Source organism: Hirundo rustica, chromosome 12 (genome assembly GCF_015227805.2).
Source record: "Hirundo rustica isolate bHirRus1 chromosome 12, bHirRus1.pri.v3, whole genome shotgun sequence".
NCBI classification, from domain to species: Eukaryota; Metazoa; Chordata; class Aves; order Passeriformes; family Hirundinidae; genus Hirundo; species Hirundo rustica.
In genome coordinates, this window is record NC_053461.1 from 18,273,659 (window position 1) to 18,291,514 (window position 17,856).

The 17,856-nt window shown below is 47.9% G+C and overlaps 1 protein-coding gene across 9 annotated transcripts in view; it reads left to right on the plus strand.

Moving 5' to 3' along the window:
* Positions 1-17,856, plus strand: part of CHL1 (cell adhesion molecule L1 like) — a 130,448-nt gene that overhangs the window by 61,239 nt on the left and 51,353 nt on the right. For 7 of the 9 annotated variants that reach the window (XM_040075819.2, XM_040075821.2, XM_040075826.2 and 4 more), the window contains 3 exons: positions 12,601-12,790; positions 14,676-14,781; positions 16,438-16,628. In XM_040075819.2, coding sequence (XP_039931753.1) covers positions 12,700-12,790; positions 14,676-14,781; positions 16,438-16,628 — 388 coding nt within the window. In that variant the 5' untranslated portion in view covers positions 12,601-12,699. Of the gene's footprint in view, positions 1-1,755; positions 1,874-5,826; positions 6,028-12,600; positions 12,791-14,675; positions 14,782-16,437; positions 16,629-17,856 lie in introns of those variants that run through there. The other 2 variants (XM_040075824.2, XM_040075820.2) reach the window with 2 other exon arrangements.

Genomic DNA, 17,856 nt, shown 5'->3' on the forward strand with positions numbered 1-17,856 from the left:
GAGGAGGGCTTTTCAGCCATGTAGAGTAAAACAGAGTTTGGTGGGTACAGAATTTGTTCTTTTCTAGCTTCAGGGAACTTTCCAGGTTCTCTGGCTAAAGGAGAGGTAGCTGTGTGTCTCTGCTACAGCAGGGCTGTGCCCTGGTGCCAGGGAGCTGCCCCAGCCCTGGGGAGTTTTCTGCACTAATCCCGCAGACTCCTGGTGAGTTCCCTTTGCACCTTCTGGATCTGCCACGTCGTGACCTGGACTTCTAAAGGGTCCATGCCATTTATTTAACGTGAAATGTCATTTATAATCACATAGTCCCATTTTTCTGGGAGCACCTCAGAGCATCCCAGCTGCAGCTCAGTTCCATATGGGCAGGATAGAGGAATGTGAGTTGTCCATGCATGGTCTGTGTCAGGAGAAACCTTTGAAAGGCTCAGATCCATGAGGAGCAAATCCATGACTCTCTTCCATGCTCTGGGGACATTTCCAGGCTCAGGGCTGCAGGGAAGCGTGAAGGAGCAGAAGTTTAGTCAGAAATATTTGAGAGACAAGCGTCTCCTTGTGCATGACTGGCTCCTCTCTGTGATATTTTTTAGGGGGTTTTAGCCACTTTCTGGTTTGTCTTTATCCAGGAGCATAATTAGTTTTTGTGAGATAATGACTTGAGAACATTAAGTTTATCCATGATGTGACACAAATGAGATATAAACAATTTAACCAACAGCATTGACAATTTCTTCTTTTATATATATATATACATTTAAGAAGGAGGCAGATCAATGTCTGTGATGCTGTAGAAGCTCTGGATGAAGTCTGTAATGCAGTTTTCGTGCATTGGCGTGGAAAGCACTTCTCCCACTGTGCAAATCATTGATTAGAGCAATGCTTCTGCAGGTGGGCTGGGGAGCAAAGGCCACCCTTGTTCTGCAGAACTTGGTGTTGTGGACAGGATGGGCAGTGAAATCCCGGTTCTGCCTGCTTGACTTTCAACATGAAGCTTCCCCTTGCAGTTGTACGCAACTTTAGCAGAGATTAATTGTTCAGGCAGAACTTTCCGCTCCTGATATTCGCTTGCTGTGCTTCTAATTTGATTTGATTTGCTTTCATCTCCAGCAAGGTGGAGTGGAATTTTTTTCCAAAACTGGGGGATGATAATGGTGGGTTTGCAGCAGCAGCTCCAGATTTTGAAACAAAGATTCCCTATTCAGTAGTGGGGTTTAGGTGAGTGGATTTTGCTCTTGCCACGGAAAGCAAAAGCCAAAAGTAAAGGAAAAGCAGGCACCTAAATTGCCCTCTGGTTAGTGGACACTTCCTCTGGGTTCTTTCCAAACCTTGTGTGGCTTGGCAGATACTTTACCAACCCCTCAGGAGCTGAGGGGATAGATTTTGTTTTGCCCAATTTCCTTCAAAACCTTTTCCCCCCAGTCCTGGGTAAGCAGCTAAATCATATTTTTTTTCCAAACAATCACATATTCCCGAGGTTTTCAGGCTGTTTGAACAGTGTGTTTTGCTGCCCGTGTTGCTTCCTCATTGTTTTCTGCTCAGCCACCTTGCTGGAGTCAAATCGTACCTCTAAAGATCAACTGTGCCTTAAAATACACCCCGGGCTTGTGATGTGCCCGATGGAACATCTCCCGTGATCACCTGAGGCTCTGCAGTCACTGCCAGCTGCTTCCCTGCATCCTGCCAGTGCTGAAAGGGAGGATGGATGTGGATCCTGAGGAGGGAGAAAGCAGAATTACAGAGCCTCTTGCCTCTCTTTCACAGCTACAGTGGATATATTCAATATATTGTCAGCCAGCTGTCTTCAGTGCGGTTGATGGATGTTTTGATTTCGTGCCTTGGGAAAAAAAAATGGATTAATGGAGAAAAGCAACTGTTGCAGGTAGAAAATCGTTGGGGTTTGGGGTGTTTTGAATGATGCTTTTCCCTTACAATGGTAAAACTACTGGGGCAAGCACAGAAAATTGCTGCTGTGCTCAGAAATGATCCTCACCTTACCAACAACTTGATTTCCCTAGAAGCTTTGCCAAAAAAACCCTACTTCCATTAACAGGAGCTATAGGAACAAAATGATGACCAGAGAAATTGCAGCATTATGCTACTTAGGAGAATGTCTCAGGCACTCCTGGTGTGATTCTGAGCTCTTTCCTCCCTTGGAGATCCTGACAAAAATTTGTCCCACCTTCCTCATGAGTCTCCTAAAAACGAGCCCCTAAAAAATGCAGGTGAAACAAGAGTGTCTCCCCTGGGTGGGCTGGGCTGCTGAATGTGTGCTTTTATTTAGGTTTATTGGGGGTTTTATTGAGCTGTAAAACCCTTCATGGGAAAAGGAAATTGTTATAGATTCTGGGTGAAAACAGGGAAAGTAGGAAGTGCAGAATGAGGATGAATTATGTCTAATTCCACCCTTTTTGCTCAGGTACTCCAACTCCTAGTGCACAAACTGGGCCAAATCCTACAATTATTGCCATAAATCAGTTCCTGCGGGGTCCTGCCTTGGCAGACTGTGAGTCCCACTGGAGCCTCCTGCAGAATCAGACCAAGATTCCCAAACTGAGATGTGCTGCTCCCCATCCAGACAGGATTTCAGATTTCTGCTTCCTTGCAGTGCCTGTGTGAAATCACTGCATTTCACCTGATTTATTTTTTTTTTTTTCCCCCTAAGTAATCCCTTGTATCTCTGGCAACGTAGAAAATGTTGGAAGCTTAATGGCCTTGACTTATCAGGAAAAGCAAGTGTTGGGAGATCCTCCACGAGGCTGAAAGAGCTAATCTCTGTTTTTACACGGGGGGAGGAGAGTCAGAGGCAGGCAGAGAGTTCGGAGCCTGCTTGCTGTGAAACTCTCCGTGGTCACGAGTCAGTGGCTGCAATTTAAATTAGGAACACGCAGAGTTCCAGTGGCTTTCACTGCCGCTGTGCTGAGATGAGGGGCAAAACTGAGACAGGAGGCTTCCTGCAGTTTTGGGGTTGGCTTTTCTTGGGGTTTAAGATTTTTTGTGTGAAGCCTGGCAGGATTTTTCTCTCTTGGGAACAAACTGAGCATCTCCCGAATCCCTGAGGCAGAGAAGCTCTGTGAGTGTGCCTTTTTCCTGGCACAGACAAAGCAGGGAGCTCAGATTCAGGGGTTTTGATGTCTGACAGCATTGCCAGTGTTGTACATCGTGAGTGAGTTCACCTGCCTGGGATGCAGCAGGAGAAAGATGATCCTTAGTGGATGGAATGGGAATAATGGCTGTTTTCTGCTGTTTATTTGCAGTTCAATCCCCTTTCCCCCCCGTTCATGTTGTCACCTCGTTGCCAGCACAGGGAGCTCTCCAGCAAACACTAACCCACGCTGTGAGAATCACCCAGTGCAGCCCTCAGTGCCCTGCCCTGCTTTCTGCCACCCTCAGGTGATTTTCCTGGCTCTGGGATGGTTCCTGTGCCTGGAATGGAGCCCATCAGGGGCTGAGTGTGTAAATTCTCCCCCTCCTTTGCTACCTGAGAGGGTTCCTCCCGTGGCAGGATCCTGAGGAGCCCTTGGCTCTGCCTTTGCATTGTGTTTTGTGCTCTTCTCCCTGAGCTTTCTGCTGACTGAACAATCTCATCGGCCCCAGGCCTGCCAGAGCCGCTCCTGGCACATCCCTGCCCACGTTTCCCAGCCAGCAGAGCTCTCCTGGCTCTGTGTGTGCCAAGGATGTGCTCCAGGCAGGAGCTGGAGTGGCTCAGAGTGGCTGTGGCATGTGCTGGGCTCCAGGAGAGCCTTTCCAGGTGAGGCAGGGCTGCTTGAGGGAGGAGTTGCTCTACTGTAACTCACGTTTGTTTGTATTAACAGGAGAAAGATCATGATTTCCCCATTATTATGTGCTTTGAAAGAGGCAGGGTGAGCATACAAAAAGAAGCAGGCACCTTGGCAAACCTGTTGCAATTTTGGAGAATTTGCATCACCTCTCTTGGCAGAGGCTGTCATGGGCAGTCTCATTGAGCACATCTGCAGGGAGGAAGGGAAGGAAGGGAAGGGAAGGGAAGGGAAGGAAGGGAAGGGGAAGGGAAGGGAAGGGAAGGGCAGGGAAGGGAAGGGAAGGGAAGGGGGAGGGAAGGTAAGGGGACGGGAAGGGACTTCCTTTCCTTCCTTTCCTTCCTTTCCTTTCCTTTCCTTTCCTTTCCTTTCCTTTCCTTTCCTTTCCTTTCCTTTCCTCCTGGCTGCCACAGCCTCGTCCCCATCTCCCACCCCACCTGCTGCTTTCTGCTTCATGCTTGACCTGTGAGCTGAAATGTTAATGGCTGTTGAAAATTTCAATTAATATCAAACTCGTTTCGGCCAGAAATGTGCTAAACCCGTTCGGGAGCCGCCGCGTCTCAAGGAAATGCAGAATGGCAAAATCCTCAGACAGCAGCTGAATTTTTAAGGGGCTGTGCTCTCAGGTGTGTCTGCAGAGCTCAGCTCTGGGCTGAGGGCCATGGTCACTGTGTGTTTGTGGGTCGTGACATTGCTCTGCTGCGGCGTGATCTCCTCGTGCTGGAATAATTCCTGTGTTTTCATTGGTGGAAAAAGGAGTGGAGTGTGGCCAAACCTTCAGGTGAAGGGCATAAACCAGACAGATGTGGGGGGATTAGGCTGCTCTTACATCTGTAAACATGCACATGTGAAGCCAGACCCTTATTTCATTCAAAATACGCTTTATAGTGCAGGGAAGGAGTACAGTCGAAAATTTCAGCGTGGTGTTTTTAATTCCGCTCTGAATACCTTAGAAACTCGCTAATTAAATACTTGTGGGCTTCTCAGAAGTCTGCACATCATCTCCACGAGCAATTAGTGGTCCATACGCCTCGAGTGCACTACACTGAGTCCAGATTTTCTCCTGAAAGAGAGGCTGGTGCCACAGTAGAACTGGAAGAAGGCTTAAAGGAGATGAATGTAAAAATATGGATTGGTTCCCACTCAAGGAAAGATTGTGTCTAGAGACCTAAACTTGTCTGTCACAGGAGCTGCTGCAGTGGCTCCCAGAGCTGCTGCCCAGTTTACCCAGTCCAAAAATGAGCTGGAGAAGGAGCAGTTTTATGTGCAGTGAGGATGGGCAGGGAAGCAATTTAGAAAAAAAGAAAAAGGTATTTAAATCCCTGGAGGAGAGACCTGTTGGTGTCAAAGAGCAGAGGTTTGATCAGATCTGGCCCAGACAGCTGCAGGAGGATGGAAGATTTTTGTTCTCCCCTGGAGCCAGGGCAGCTGTGGGATCACCTGGTGCCCCACTTCCCTGCTGCTCCCCTCTACGGATCACTACAGGTGTTGGTGTTTGCTCACATGTTTAAGAACATCCATGAGGGGGAATTTGGTTTGTGTGCTCCTGCTGGAAGGAGTGACCAGGTGGCTGATTATCTCAAATTACTGGGAAGTAAATCACTAATTTCATCACTAAAGTTTACTGGGGTATCCATCACCGGCAGTGGCCCGTCCACAGTTCACATTTATCCCTTTGGGCATGAAGAGGCTAAAGCAGGTATTGATTTCCACCCTGGATTTTCTTGGGAGTCTTTATTGCAAGTGCTGCTCAGAGGCATTTTGAGGTTCCAGCAGAGCAGGTCTGGCAAACCTGGGCTCCTGAGGGCTTTTCGTGGGTTACAAAATGACATTTATTCAGCTTTCCCTCCATGCGTGTGTGTAAAAGCCATGCAAAGCTTTAAGAAACATGATCCTGGTACTCAGTGCTTCAGCTGCCAGGTGGACAAAACCAATTAAATCAGCTCTCCCAGGTGCTGGGCCGTTATGTGGGCAGAGAGGTGACCAGGAGAAATCATTTATTGCTGGCTTTTCAATTATTTCAGAGCATAGGGTGTGATCTGAGGGGACTCGAGGGGATTGCACCTCAGGATTTTGTTGGGAACAGCTGGGAGCAGGTCAGGGAGCATTGGTGAGGGTGGATAGCTGGTGCTGGCTGCCTTTTCCTGGGATCACACACTTGGATTACAGGATACTCGTACACCTCCTGCTTCCCCTCAGCTGGGGGTGGATCTCCAACAGAAACACCAGAAATTGAGATTCCACAGGATCAGCACAGGTATCAGATTGAGCTCGGGACAGCACCAAGTGTCACCCTGCCCTGCTCCCCCAGACAGCCAGGGCCTGGCAAGCTGGGCTCCCAAATTCCTGATTTATCCCTGAAAACTTTGGCCCAGGACAATGAATTCTATTGCACTCTTCATTGAATTGAATGTTTTGCTGCTACATTGTGCTACAGCCTTGAATGAGTATTTCTTTTTTAGTTATATTCATTTTATTTCCAGAGTGTTTTTTTTGGTTGGGAAATGGAAAAAAAAACTGATGAGTCACAAAATTGGGGAGGTGCAGAAGTTGCAATCATGGTTGAAACACACAAATTTTGTGAAATAATGCTGAAGTTGTGTAGCTACACTGAAAACCTTTTCCTTTAGATGTGCTGTCTGATAACGTTCATGAAGTCCTTGGCAAGATAAATAATGCATGGTCTTTTCTCACTAAACCTCCTGAGAGTGGAGCTGCATCTAAACCAAAAATATCTCTGTGCCTGTTGTGTGCTGCAGAGTGTTTGGAGATTCTTTGCCACGGAAGGAAGAGCAGCTTTCTGATTTGGGTGATTATTTTAATCACCTCTAGCATATGCATCATGGGCTGCTTTTTTCAGAACTGACAGCATCCCAAAATAGGTGACTGGGGAAGAGTCAAGTGAAGGTTATCTTCTCCTCTCCCTGGTGCTGACATTGGGATGGCAAAAAGCTTTTAGGGGAAAAGCAGTGGGTAGCGTTGACACCTGAACTAAAATGGGGTCCTTTTGAATATTCCCCCTTTTTTCCAAACTCTTGAGTGACTCTGCACATTGTGGGGGATTTTTCTGGGGAAAAAGGAGAGATCTATATCTGCATAAAACCTGGTGCTGGAGCAGTACGTTTATAGCTGAAGTGCAGCAGCAATCTCCACCTTTCCCAGCTCCTTGGTGAAGCAGGGAGCTCCTGGAGGTGTGGAGAGGCTCAGAGGTGATTGATTCATTCTGTGAGCCCCCCAGGCCCTGCCTGCCTCCCAGGGCTGCCATCCCTCTTCTGGGAGCTGCTCTGGGAGCACTTCAGAGCTCATTTCCTTACCTGGTGAATTTTCCATTCTCCACTTGCTGGAAGGCTTTGCAGTGTCTGTAGCTCTGTAGCACTGAACTCAGCTTCTCCTACATTAACAATTCCATATGGAATCGTTAAACAACCAAACTTTTTTTTTTTTTTTTTCCTACCAGAAAGCAATTTTTTTTTTTTTTTTAATTTTTTTTTCCCCCCTCAGAGTTTTTCCCTGTTGTTCTGTAACTGGGGCCACACTGGAGGCTGTTAGCTCTAATCACAAATATTTACCAACCCTGTAACATCCATGTCACTGAGAAATTAAACTGGGTTCTAGCTAATGAAAATCTCAGCCAAGGGATGCACCAGCGCTGAGCACCATTACTTTCCTCAAGATTTGTGCTGTGCAGGACTTAAACAAGGGATATTTGAAGAGGGAACCAAGGAGCTGAGTTGATGCCATGTTTAGTAGTGCATTATAATTTCTCTTGGAAGCGGCAGACCAGTAATCTGGGAATTTTGGCTGTCGTCCTGCTACTATTTATGAGCATTTTTAATGCAGTAATTGCATGCAGGGAAAAAATTGTTCGCTAGGTTGATGAGATAAATGGAAATTTAATCTTTTTTTTCCTCGTTTTGTTGTCCAGTATTTTTATGGAATCCTTCTGGAAGCAAGGGGGTATAATAAAAGAATCTGGAACTCGGTTGCTCCTTGGAAATACTGATAGTTTGAAAGATTTGCTCAGTGTAAGTTAAAGGCAGCTCATTAAACAAACAAATGAGCTGTCCTTAGAGCAATCAGTATTTACTATTAACTGAACAGCACAGTAAATAATGAATTGCAGGTAAGGAACTACAGATAAGTATTTGCAGTGAATTCAAATTACTTGACTTAAGCCTGAGGCGGAGAAAAGCAAATAAAAAGATAGAAAGGGAAGGAGGAGGGGGAAAGAGGAAGGGAGAGGAAGGCTTGCAAATGTAACATTTCTTGTAGCAATCCGTGTCCATTTGTTGTGCAGAGGAAAGGGGTTTTTGGGCAATCTGGTGCCCCCACCCCTGGGGCAAGTAGTGCTGCAGTGAGAACAAGCGAGGATGTGGAATTCCTGGGAAAGAGAAGAGAAGGCTTGGGGGAGATCTCACAATTCTTTTCCAGTACCTGAAGCAGGGTTACAAGAAAGCTGGAGAGGGACTTTGGACAAGGACATGGAGTTCCAGGATACAGAGAATGGCTTCCCACTGCCAGAGGGCAGGGATGGATGGGATATGGGCAGGAATTGTTCCCTGGGAGGGTGGGCAGGCCCTGGATCCCTGGCAGTGCCCAGGGCCAGGTTGGACACTAGGGCTTGGAGCATCCTGGGACAGTGGGAGGTGTCCCTGCCATGGCAGGGGTGGCACTGAATGGGATTTAGGGTCCCTCCCAACCTAAATCTTTTGGGGATTCAGTTCACTGGAGGTGTCCAAGTGTCCAGCCTGTGGCTGCCCCTGGATCCCTGGCAGTGCCCAAGGCCAGGTTGGACATTGGGGCTGGGAGTAACCCGGGACAGTGGAAGGTGTTCCTGCCCATGACAGGGATGGAGAAGATGATTTTTAAGGCCCAGTCTAACCCAAACCATCCTGCAATTCTGTGAAAAGCAGGGCTCTGGGCCTGACCCAGCCTGGAGAGCGGGGCTGATGTTTTTCCCAAGGTCAGGATTTTGCAGGTGGGTCCCTGGCACTCTCCTACCCCAAGGACAGAGCTGAGCTTTGGCAGCAGAGAGACCCAAACCTGCCCACGGCTGCCAAGTGCCTGCACAGCTCCCTCAGTCATTTCTACAAATTACTTAGACAGCGAAATTGTTCATTTGCTGGGGACTGGCACACGCTGAGGAGTTTGGGTTTGGAGTTTAATCGGCGATGGAGGGAGGGATTGTGCTGCCTGAAGTTTGGGCTGTGCCTGAAGCCAGGATGGGTGGGCTGTCTGGGGGATATTGCTCATTGAGGAAGGGGCTCAGGGTGTTTTGGGTGCTGGAGGTGAAAGGGAAGGTCGGGGATTTAATCAGGGTCTCTGCAGTTTCATCTGGTGGGACACCAAAGGCGTGACAGGCATCCTGAACGCCTAAAGCTTGGCAGCGCTGCCTAAATGTCACCTTGAAAAGGTGAAGAGCTTGGCCCAGGTCTCTGCAGGGAGGATGTGCCTCACCTGGCTGCCTGCTGAGCACCAGCAGTGCCCACAACAGGGCACAGAGGAGGGAGCAGTGAGTGGGGCACATCAGGGGAGGCGTGTATGGAGTGTTGGCATCCCATAACCGCTGTCACAGCCAGGATATTGCCTCTGCTGCTCCATCAGGGATAACAGACACAGGAGCAGGAGGATTACCTTGTTGGTGGTGCCTTGGGAAGGCTGAGCTGGAACAGAGACTGGGCAGAGCTGGAGAATAAAGCAGATATTTATTGAAAGGCCTCCAGGATCCACCTTGGGCAGGACAAGAGCCTGGCCAGGGCTGCACCCAAGGTGGAACCAAAATGGTCCCAAATGGACCAAGGGTCACGAGGTCTCACACTTGGATCAGTTTTGGTCCATTTGCACTTTGGGGTTGAATTGTCCCATTCCAGCTCCAGGCTGTGAGGTCCCATCCTTCTCGTTCCTCCCTCCAGCCACCCTTGTTTGTGCTTTTGGGGCTGGAAGTTGTCCTTGGTGTGCAGCAGGAGCAGGATTTGTTTTGTGTGGCTGCTGTGTGCAGAGAGCTGAGTGACCCTGAGTGTGAGCTCAGAGCTGCACCCTGGGCAGCACAGAACATGAAACACAGCAAAGATAAAACTGAAGGCATCACTGGGAGGTTGTCACAAGGGAAATATCTCCACACAGAGCCTCTTGCTTCATTCACATCACCCCAGGACTGCACCTCCTGGAAACCCCTCCAGATAAACCAGCTGAGGTCCAGCACGGCTGCAGGGAGGTTTCCAAGTGGAATTATCTGCTGGGTGTGCACAAGTCCACCACTGCTGGTCCCCCTGTGCTGGCTGCTTCCACATGCTGCTGCTGTCAGCCCCAGCATTAGTATTCAAGCCAGGGAGCAGGAGTGAGGTGCTAGACGGGCCGACTAATTACAGCAGCCTGCGGAGGCAAGTCAGGCTGCGCCACATGATGAAGGATATCCTGCTTGCTTGGAACGTTGCTGCTGTGCTCTGGCACTTCGCTGAAAAAAAAAAAAAAAAATAATAAGGTGTGAGCTAATTGGTTCAGTTAAGGAATCGAGCTGTGCTCTTGTTTTTTTTGTTTTTTGGTTTTCTTTTTTCCTTGAATTTAATCTGAATTTATCCAATGCTTTGTGACACTCATCTAGAACAAAACTTGCTGTGTGACCTTAGCAAGGTGTGCCCCTCCTGTAATCCCAGCTCCCCTGCCTCTGGCTGGCATCCTGACCTGCCTGCTCCCGTCCCCAGAGCTGGCAGCAGATGGGGGAGAGGCGGCTCTCGCTGCCACCAACCTCCCATCTGCAGTCAGCCAGGCTGGTCAGGCTTTCGTGAGCCTAAATTGCATTTCTGCATCCAGAGGGTTTCTGTCAGAGCATCTGCTTCGCTGCCAGTGACACAGATCTGGGGCTGAGCGCGTGCCAGGGGCAGGTGAGGAGGGGGGAGCCCCATCCTGCAGTGACAGCAGCCATCAGGTGGCTGCTGGCTGGGGCTGCTGCGTGTCCTGCGTGTCCCCTGCGCTGTCACGCAGCCCAGGTTCTGGCAGGCTGAGCTTTGGAAAGCTCCACCACTCACAAGTCAGAGCCAGGAGAACTCAAACTGAGGGAATATCGACTGCCACAAGCAGAACTACTGGTGTTGACTGATTTACACCCAGGCTAGCCTGGGGGTACAGCTGAGGCTGTCCCCTGTCCCCTCCAGTGCCCTTCTGCACAGCGGGGCACTAAGCAGATTAGTCAGCTTCTTCCATCAGCAAATACTCCGGGCCTAAGATACTTAAAAGACATCTGGTTTTTAGCCTCATTTCTAAACAAACGAGGCTTATGTGATTACAGTGTCTGTCGCTTGCCCCTCGTGGGCCAATTTCAATCCTCAGCCGGGGATTTTGGTCCCACAGATGTGAACTTCCAGGAAGTTTTCGTGGGCTGGCGAGCTGGGAGCTCGTCCGGAGAGAGGACGGCAGCATGAGCGGTGCTCATCTCGGGGCTGATGTCAGAGGGAATGTGCTGGGGGAAAGGGAGATCTCTGTTTGTAGGGAAAGGCAGCCGTGAGGAGAAAACCCCCATGGAGTGGGGGGTGTGGGCTGTGTGGCCGAGCACCGCTCTGCTCCCGCGGTGCCACCTCCCTCTGTCCCCGCGTGCCAGCCGCTCCTGTGATGGCGGGATTGCTTTCCCGATCGCTGGGTTAAGGGGCTGGGATGTGCAAAGATGCAGGAGCTGTGCGTGAGGCAGGCTCAGCTTGGCAGGGGATTGCCCTGGAGCAGCTCTGTGGGCTGGCAGCCGTGGGGCAGAGCCGGGCTGCCCAGTCAGGCCCTGCCTCCCGCACAGCGGCCTTGTCCTCAAAATTGTTCTTTCCAATTACCCTGACAACTGAGGTCCAGATTCTCCTGATGCTGCTGTCCCTTAGCACTGTTGGAGGGTGCACAGGTGAACACAGCTTGTGCTGGTTAATAATTCACTCGGGTGCCGTGGATGGTGACAGGAATCCTCCGTGCACACACTTGTGCAGAATCACAGAACCCCAGAGTGGGTTGAATTGGAAGAAGCCTTAAAAATCATCTTCTTCCACCCTCTGCCATGGCAGGGACACCTCCCACTGTCCCAGGCTGCTCCAGCTCCTGTCCAGCCTGGTCTTGGGCACTGCCAGGGATCCAGGGGCAGCCACAGCTGCTCTGGGCACCCTGTGCCAGGGCCTCAACACCCTCTAGGGAAGAATTTTTTCCCGATTTTTGATCTAAATCAGAATTCTCTCCTTTACTTCTCTATGAATTTCACTAAAACACTTGTTAGAGCTGGATCTGTCTCCTTTCTGCGGACACACAATGTTTCTGCCTTGTAATTCAGAGCCTAAGGATGTCTAATGGAATGTGTAAAACCCACGTAGAGTAGTTCCAGGACTGTGAAAGCAAAGGTTTCATGTTCTGGTTCCTAATAATGAACTAAATGAGACTGTGTCCTTCTTTGAGCATAAATGAAAGATAAGAGACAGATGAGATTTATGAACAAGGTCATTAGTGTACCAAATTTCTTTCATTAGATCTGTTACATTGCTTTCCAACTTACACAACTCTCATTAGAAAAATTTATGAACTGGAATGATTACAAATACGCCGTACTCTAAACCATCCCTGCTTTTAATTGCCAAACAGCTAAAACCAAAAATAATTATACTTCTGTGCTACAATAGAGCTGTACTTTTGTGCATTTGTTGGTTTTTTTTTTAATTAGGATTTAAATAGAGGTTGTTTTTGAAGCCAGGGGATGGGGCGAGAGGAAAACAGACCATTTCGTGCAGTTTAGCTGCAAACCTGAAGCATTGCTTTAATTTTATAACCCAGGTTGATATTGTGGGCTAACGTTGCTGTTCGTTCTCCCCACCAGACTCCCGCTTTCACATCCCTGTGCCTGATTTGAAGTGACAGTGAGAGGAAGCATAAGGTATCTCTCATTCTGTTTGGACTCCTTGTTCACAGAAGAGTGATGGAGATGCTATTAAGCACAAAAGGCATCACCATATGCCTGTTTTTCTTTGTACTGAGCTTGGCAGCAGCTATTGAAATACCGTTATCAGGTGAGTTGGAGCTATTTGCTGCGTGCACTTTGCTGTTTTGTTTGGTGTTCCTTTGCAGCTATCCCTGAAGGAAAAACATTAAATCCTCCTTTCCAGCTGTGTTCCATTTGGAATTTAATCTGGCCACAATGAGGCCTTTGGGAAATTCAGGTGTTATCAAAATCTGAGTTTTCCTGTTTGGGCCTGCCTAAATGGAGCAGTAAAGTTGTCTAATCACATCTCTCTGGTGCTTGCCATCCAACACAACGCTTAGCTCCGAGGGTTTGGGTTTGTCCTTCACTTCAATTCCTCATTTTGGCTCTGAATCCCCCTGCAGCTTGTTTGATGTGCGTTTATCCCTCCTCACTTGTCGTGCAAGCTGCCATTCCAGCCTGGGGAAGGAGCAGGTGGATGTCTCAGGGCAAATGTTGGTCCCCAGAGAAGGATTTCACACTCTGTGTCCTGCCCTGGGGAGCAGCTCTCGCTTCCCTGGCCGGCTGGGATGAATTCAAACTGCTTGTTTAACATGGATCAGGAGCTTCCAGGACACGTGTAAAATATGGGATGAGGCTCACAGGGAACAATCCAAGGAAAGCCAGAGGACCCCTCCTGCCTGGAGTACAGCCCAGACCTCCTGAGCTTTGCATTTTTCAGACATAAATGGACCAGGAGGTTCGAAAACTGCATTTTGCTTTGTTTTTTCGGTTGCAAAAAAACCCCCAAACCACACCAAACAAAAGAAAACTGAGCAACATTAGGGTTTATGAATTATGGTGGGGAAAAGTAAAGAAGTAAACCTAAGGAATAATAAATTTAAGCTCTTTTCAGGGTCTCAGAGTAGGACATGGGCCAGTTTCAGGGCATCCTGTGGATCTGGCCATGAGCTCTTAGCACTCTGGAGCCTGCCAATAGCCCTGACTGCAAAGAGGAAGCCAGCCAAGCAGGTTTATGGGATATTTTAGTAAAACTATCCAAATTTGCATTGGGAAGTAGAGGTTTTGGGGTTTTTTTTTCAGGGAGGAGCTGCAGTGGCTCCTTGTGTTTCAATAAAGCCCAAGTGGAGCTCTGACTGTAAAAGCACAGGCAAACGCTCTGGGCATCCGCTGCTTTTATGAACCTACCCCAGGGAACCACCTAACCCCTAATTAACTCTAACGAAGCATTTTATATTATAATAAAAAGTTATTTCTGATCAGCGGAGCTGGTGGGCTGGGAAGTGTTCAGCTTTGAGACCGTGTGGATATGACAGGACACCTCGTTTCACTGCGGCTTTGAGCTCGCTGGGCTTAAAGCAGCGCCCAAAAAGCATTTTAATTCTCTTCCTGGCTGTTCATCACAATGGGGTGATCCTATTATCCCAGCTCCACTGCAGGGAGCATTCTCCTTCCCCTGTTACACAGGCTTTTGCAACACTTTAATTCCCTCAGAAAGAAAAAGAAAAGCCGGTGCTGCCTCCGTGCGTGACCACCCTGGGGCAGATATTAAACCAGCCTTGCAGTCCATGGGTTTTCCGGGTAATTTTCTCCAGGATGGAGGCAGCAGTTTGCTGCTTCGTGTGTGTGCATCTGTGTCTGGATTAAATCCAGTTGCTGACTTCACCTATGAATAGATTTGCCAGGCCACAGCCCGGTGCTTTGGCTTTGGTCCCAGCTCCCCTCTGCCCCGGGTGGGTTTGGAGGGGAATGAGGGTGGGCACTGTCCCTCTGCCAGGCCTTTCTTTGGCCACAGAGGCTGTGACAGTGACCAGAGGGTGTTGTTCATGCCAGGGAGGTGATGATCATCTTTTTTCCCAAGGCAAGCCTCACTTTCTGCGGGAATAATGCAATCCTGCCATTGTCCCTCTCCGCCCAAGGGGAGCCCAGTTTGGCTGGAACGGTGTTTTAACCCAATTCCCCTCTGTGTTCAGTTTCCCAGCTCCCAACCATCACGGAGCAATCCCACACCCAGGTTGCCTACCCCTTTGATGAGGACTTCACCATTAAATGTGAAGCCAGAGGAAACCCCCAGCCCACGTGAGTACCGCTCGGAGAAGCAAACGGAAGCCGAGTTTGCTTTTAACCTTTGCCAAGCATTGCTGTGTCCGTCAGGAGCTGCTGCACAAAAACCTGCTCATCATCCTCAGCGGGGTTAAGGTTTGGCTTTGCATTCAGCTTTTGTTGCTTCATCACTTTCCCCTCACCCTGTGAATCGGTATCAACACGGTTTTTCCTTGCTGGGGGATGTTTGATTTCTCTGGCACGTGCCAAATTCACCCCATGGTGTTTTTTTTAAAAAGATAATCTTGTCTGGGTTGTGCTGCAGAGGATGGGCTGTGTCATGGTAATCAAAGGAACCCAGCTGTTCCTCTGCCCCCTCCACAGCAACCCTAAAAATCCCAAACACATTGAACTGGGTATTCAAACACCACATTTGCATTTTATCTGATACCTTGTCTGTACCTAAGGTCAGCAGGGCCGTGGTGATGGTACAGATAGAAACGTAACGAGTTATTCAGATAAATAGCCAAAGATAAGCTCTGTGCATTTTGCACCAGTGTGGAAAAGAAGAAGATTTTTAATGAAAATGTGATTAACAAGAATGTAATAATAACACAGTAAAAACTCCTCCTGAGGCTTCCACCACTGAATGGTGTTTGGGCTAAATTAATAGCTACTTTGAATGGCATTTTTTTTTCCTTTTTAATCCTTCCCTTCTCCTTTCTTTGCAATACAATTTAAACTTTAAAAGACATCCTTTTATTTAGATCAAGGTGGTTTGGTAAGTTTAAATTGAGCTCTGAATGGGGATTTGTAGCATGATAACAAATTCCCTTTGTTCCACTGTTTGTCAGTGCATCAGTGAAAAGTTTCCTGGTGTATTTAAATGATGTGGTGGTGCCTGTTAGGTGAGGGGATCCCATATTCCCCCCATCCTGGAGCAAAGATCCCGTATTTTCTCCATCTTGGAGCAAGGCAGTTTTGCCAAGAGCAGTGAAGTGCCCAAACAACAGTTTTGTTGCCATTATTTATTCTCTTAAAAAAAAAAAAAAAAAAAAAAAAAAAAAAAAAAAAAAAAAAAAAGAAAGAAAGGTACATCTGCCACTAAATTGATGTGCCACTGTAATTTCTAGCTGTCTGATTTTAAATCAGTTTAGGCAAATTTCAATCCCCCTGAGAACCGCAGGTACAGGAGCTGTGACAATTCCTTCAGCATCCATCAAAATCACCCCCCAGCAGCATCAAAACTACAAATGGCTCTGCAGAAAGGAGAAACTCGATGGAATCATCTCAGTTTCTTCTGATTCAGCCATGGTGGAGGGTGGGAGAAGCTCTGGTGGATCTTTGCCGTTCCAAAGCGGCAATTCCACTCCAGCCACAGCCTTTGCAGACCTCCAGCTCCTGTCAGTGTGTGGCACCCTCGGATTCCCTGCCTGTCACTCTCCTAGCTCCAAACTCCGTGCTCTTGTCTCTTGTCACAGCCAGTTGTCCAAAAGCAGAGTGTGTGGAAGGAGGGATGTGCCCAGGAGGCAGCACGAGGCAGAGGAGCACGGTGGTCATTGTGCTGTTCAACTCTGCTCTTACATCGAGTTTTTCCTTTTATTTTGATAAAACCCTCTTGGCCCCACCCTGATTAATACCAAAATGTTGTCCTGGGGCCTGCCCACCGTAACACTTCCTTTTATTTTTCAGCTTTAACTGGACTAAGGATGGGAAACCATTTGATTTGTCGTCTGACCCGAGGATAGTTACATCTAACAACTCTGGAACTTTTGTGATCCAAAACCGGGGAATCATCAACAATTTCCAAGGGAAATATCGCTGCTTTGCATCCAACGTGCTGGGAACTGCCATGTCAGAAGAAATTGAGCTGATTGTTCCAAGTAAGGGCTTCACTCTTGGTTTCATTTGTAAACTATTACATTTATTATTAAGATGAGAACTGTCTTTCCTCAAAGTAAATGGGAAATAACCGCTCACTAGGGTGGCTCATGGCAAGACATGAGTTGTTTGTTTTTCAGTGAACATTCAAGGAAAAAAGTCATATTTTCTCCTTGCAATGATTTGATTTAATTCCTGGTTTTTGAGGACAGAAGCCAAATCTGGATGCAGGATTTCAGACCAGTGAACTATCAACTCCCACAGGTTATTACTGCAAAATAGCAATGGATGCAAATGTTTGAAATCTCCAGGGGAAGTGATTTGATCAGCTGTGAGTTCATTAATCTGATGTCAGCAGCATTCAGGGTTTGGGATAAATACTGATGGGGAGAAGAGTAAAGACCTGGAACTGAATGGAAAACAAGGTTAAAAATAAAGCAGGGAAAATCACCCATCCTAGAAATTTGTGCTTCCACTATTAACATGTATGGAGGGCAGAGGGGGAAATGAGGGATCAAGGACCAGGTTTGTAGAAGCGGGGTGGAATTTATGGATAGAATCTAAGAATCATTAAGGTTGGCATAGAACTCTTAAAATCATTGAGTCCAACTCTTAACACAGCCCAGCCAGGTTCAACATTCAGCCATGCCCCAAAGCTGAAACAACTGGTTTGTACCAACCAACTTCATCGCCTGTAGTTTGGAATATGAGCACACATTTTGGTTCTAAATTCAGGATTGAAACATACGAAATGAGAAGAGGAAGATCAGAAGCAGAATCTTCCCAGTGGGAGCAGAAAGGACAAGAAAATTCCCCAGCTCCATGATGGAGCAGGGTAAGAACCTGAAGCAGGTTTTATGATGCAGTTCAGTGGCAGAGATGGAGGAAAGCAGCTGTGCAGTGGATTTTTTCAGATTGGATCCTGCATTTCCAAGCTCCTGCAGTATTTTTTTAGCAAATATCCAGCAGCTCTGTGCTCAGGTGGAATCCATGGGGCAGGGGATACATCCGCAGCCTTCTCAGCCCCACTGTGACAGGAGGTGGCTGCTTTTGTACAAAAACCTCTTCTGGCAGATCAGTGCTGGTGAAATGGGCTATGAGAAACACAAATATATATTTTTCTCCTGTCCTCAGCACAGGAAATAATCCTGAGAAGTGTTCAAGGCATAGCCAGGGCTGGGAGAGTTGTGGTGCTGTGGGCACATTGAAAACAAGACATGGCAAGGTTCC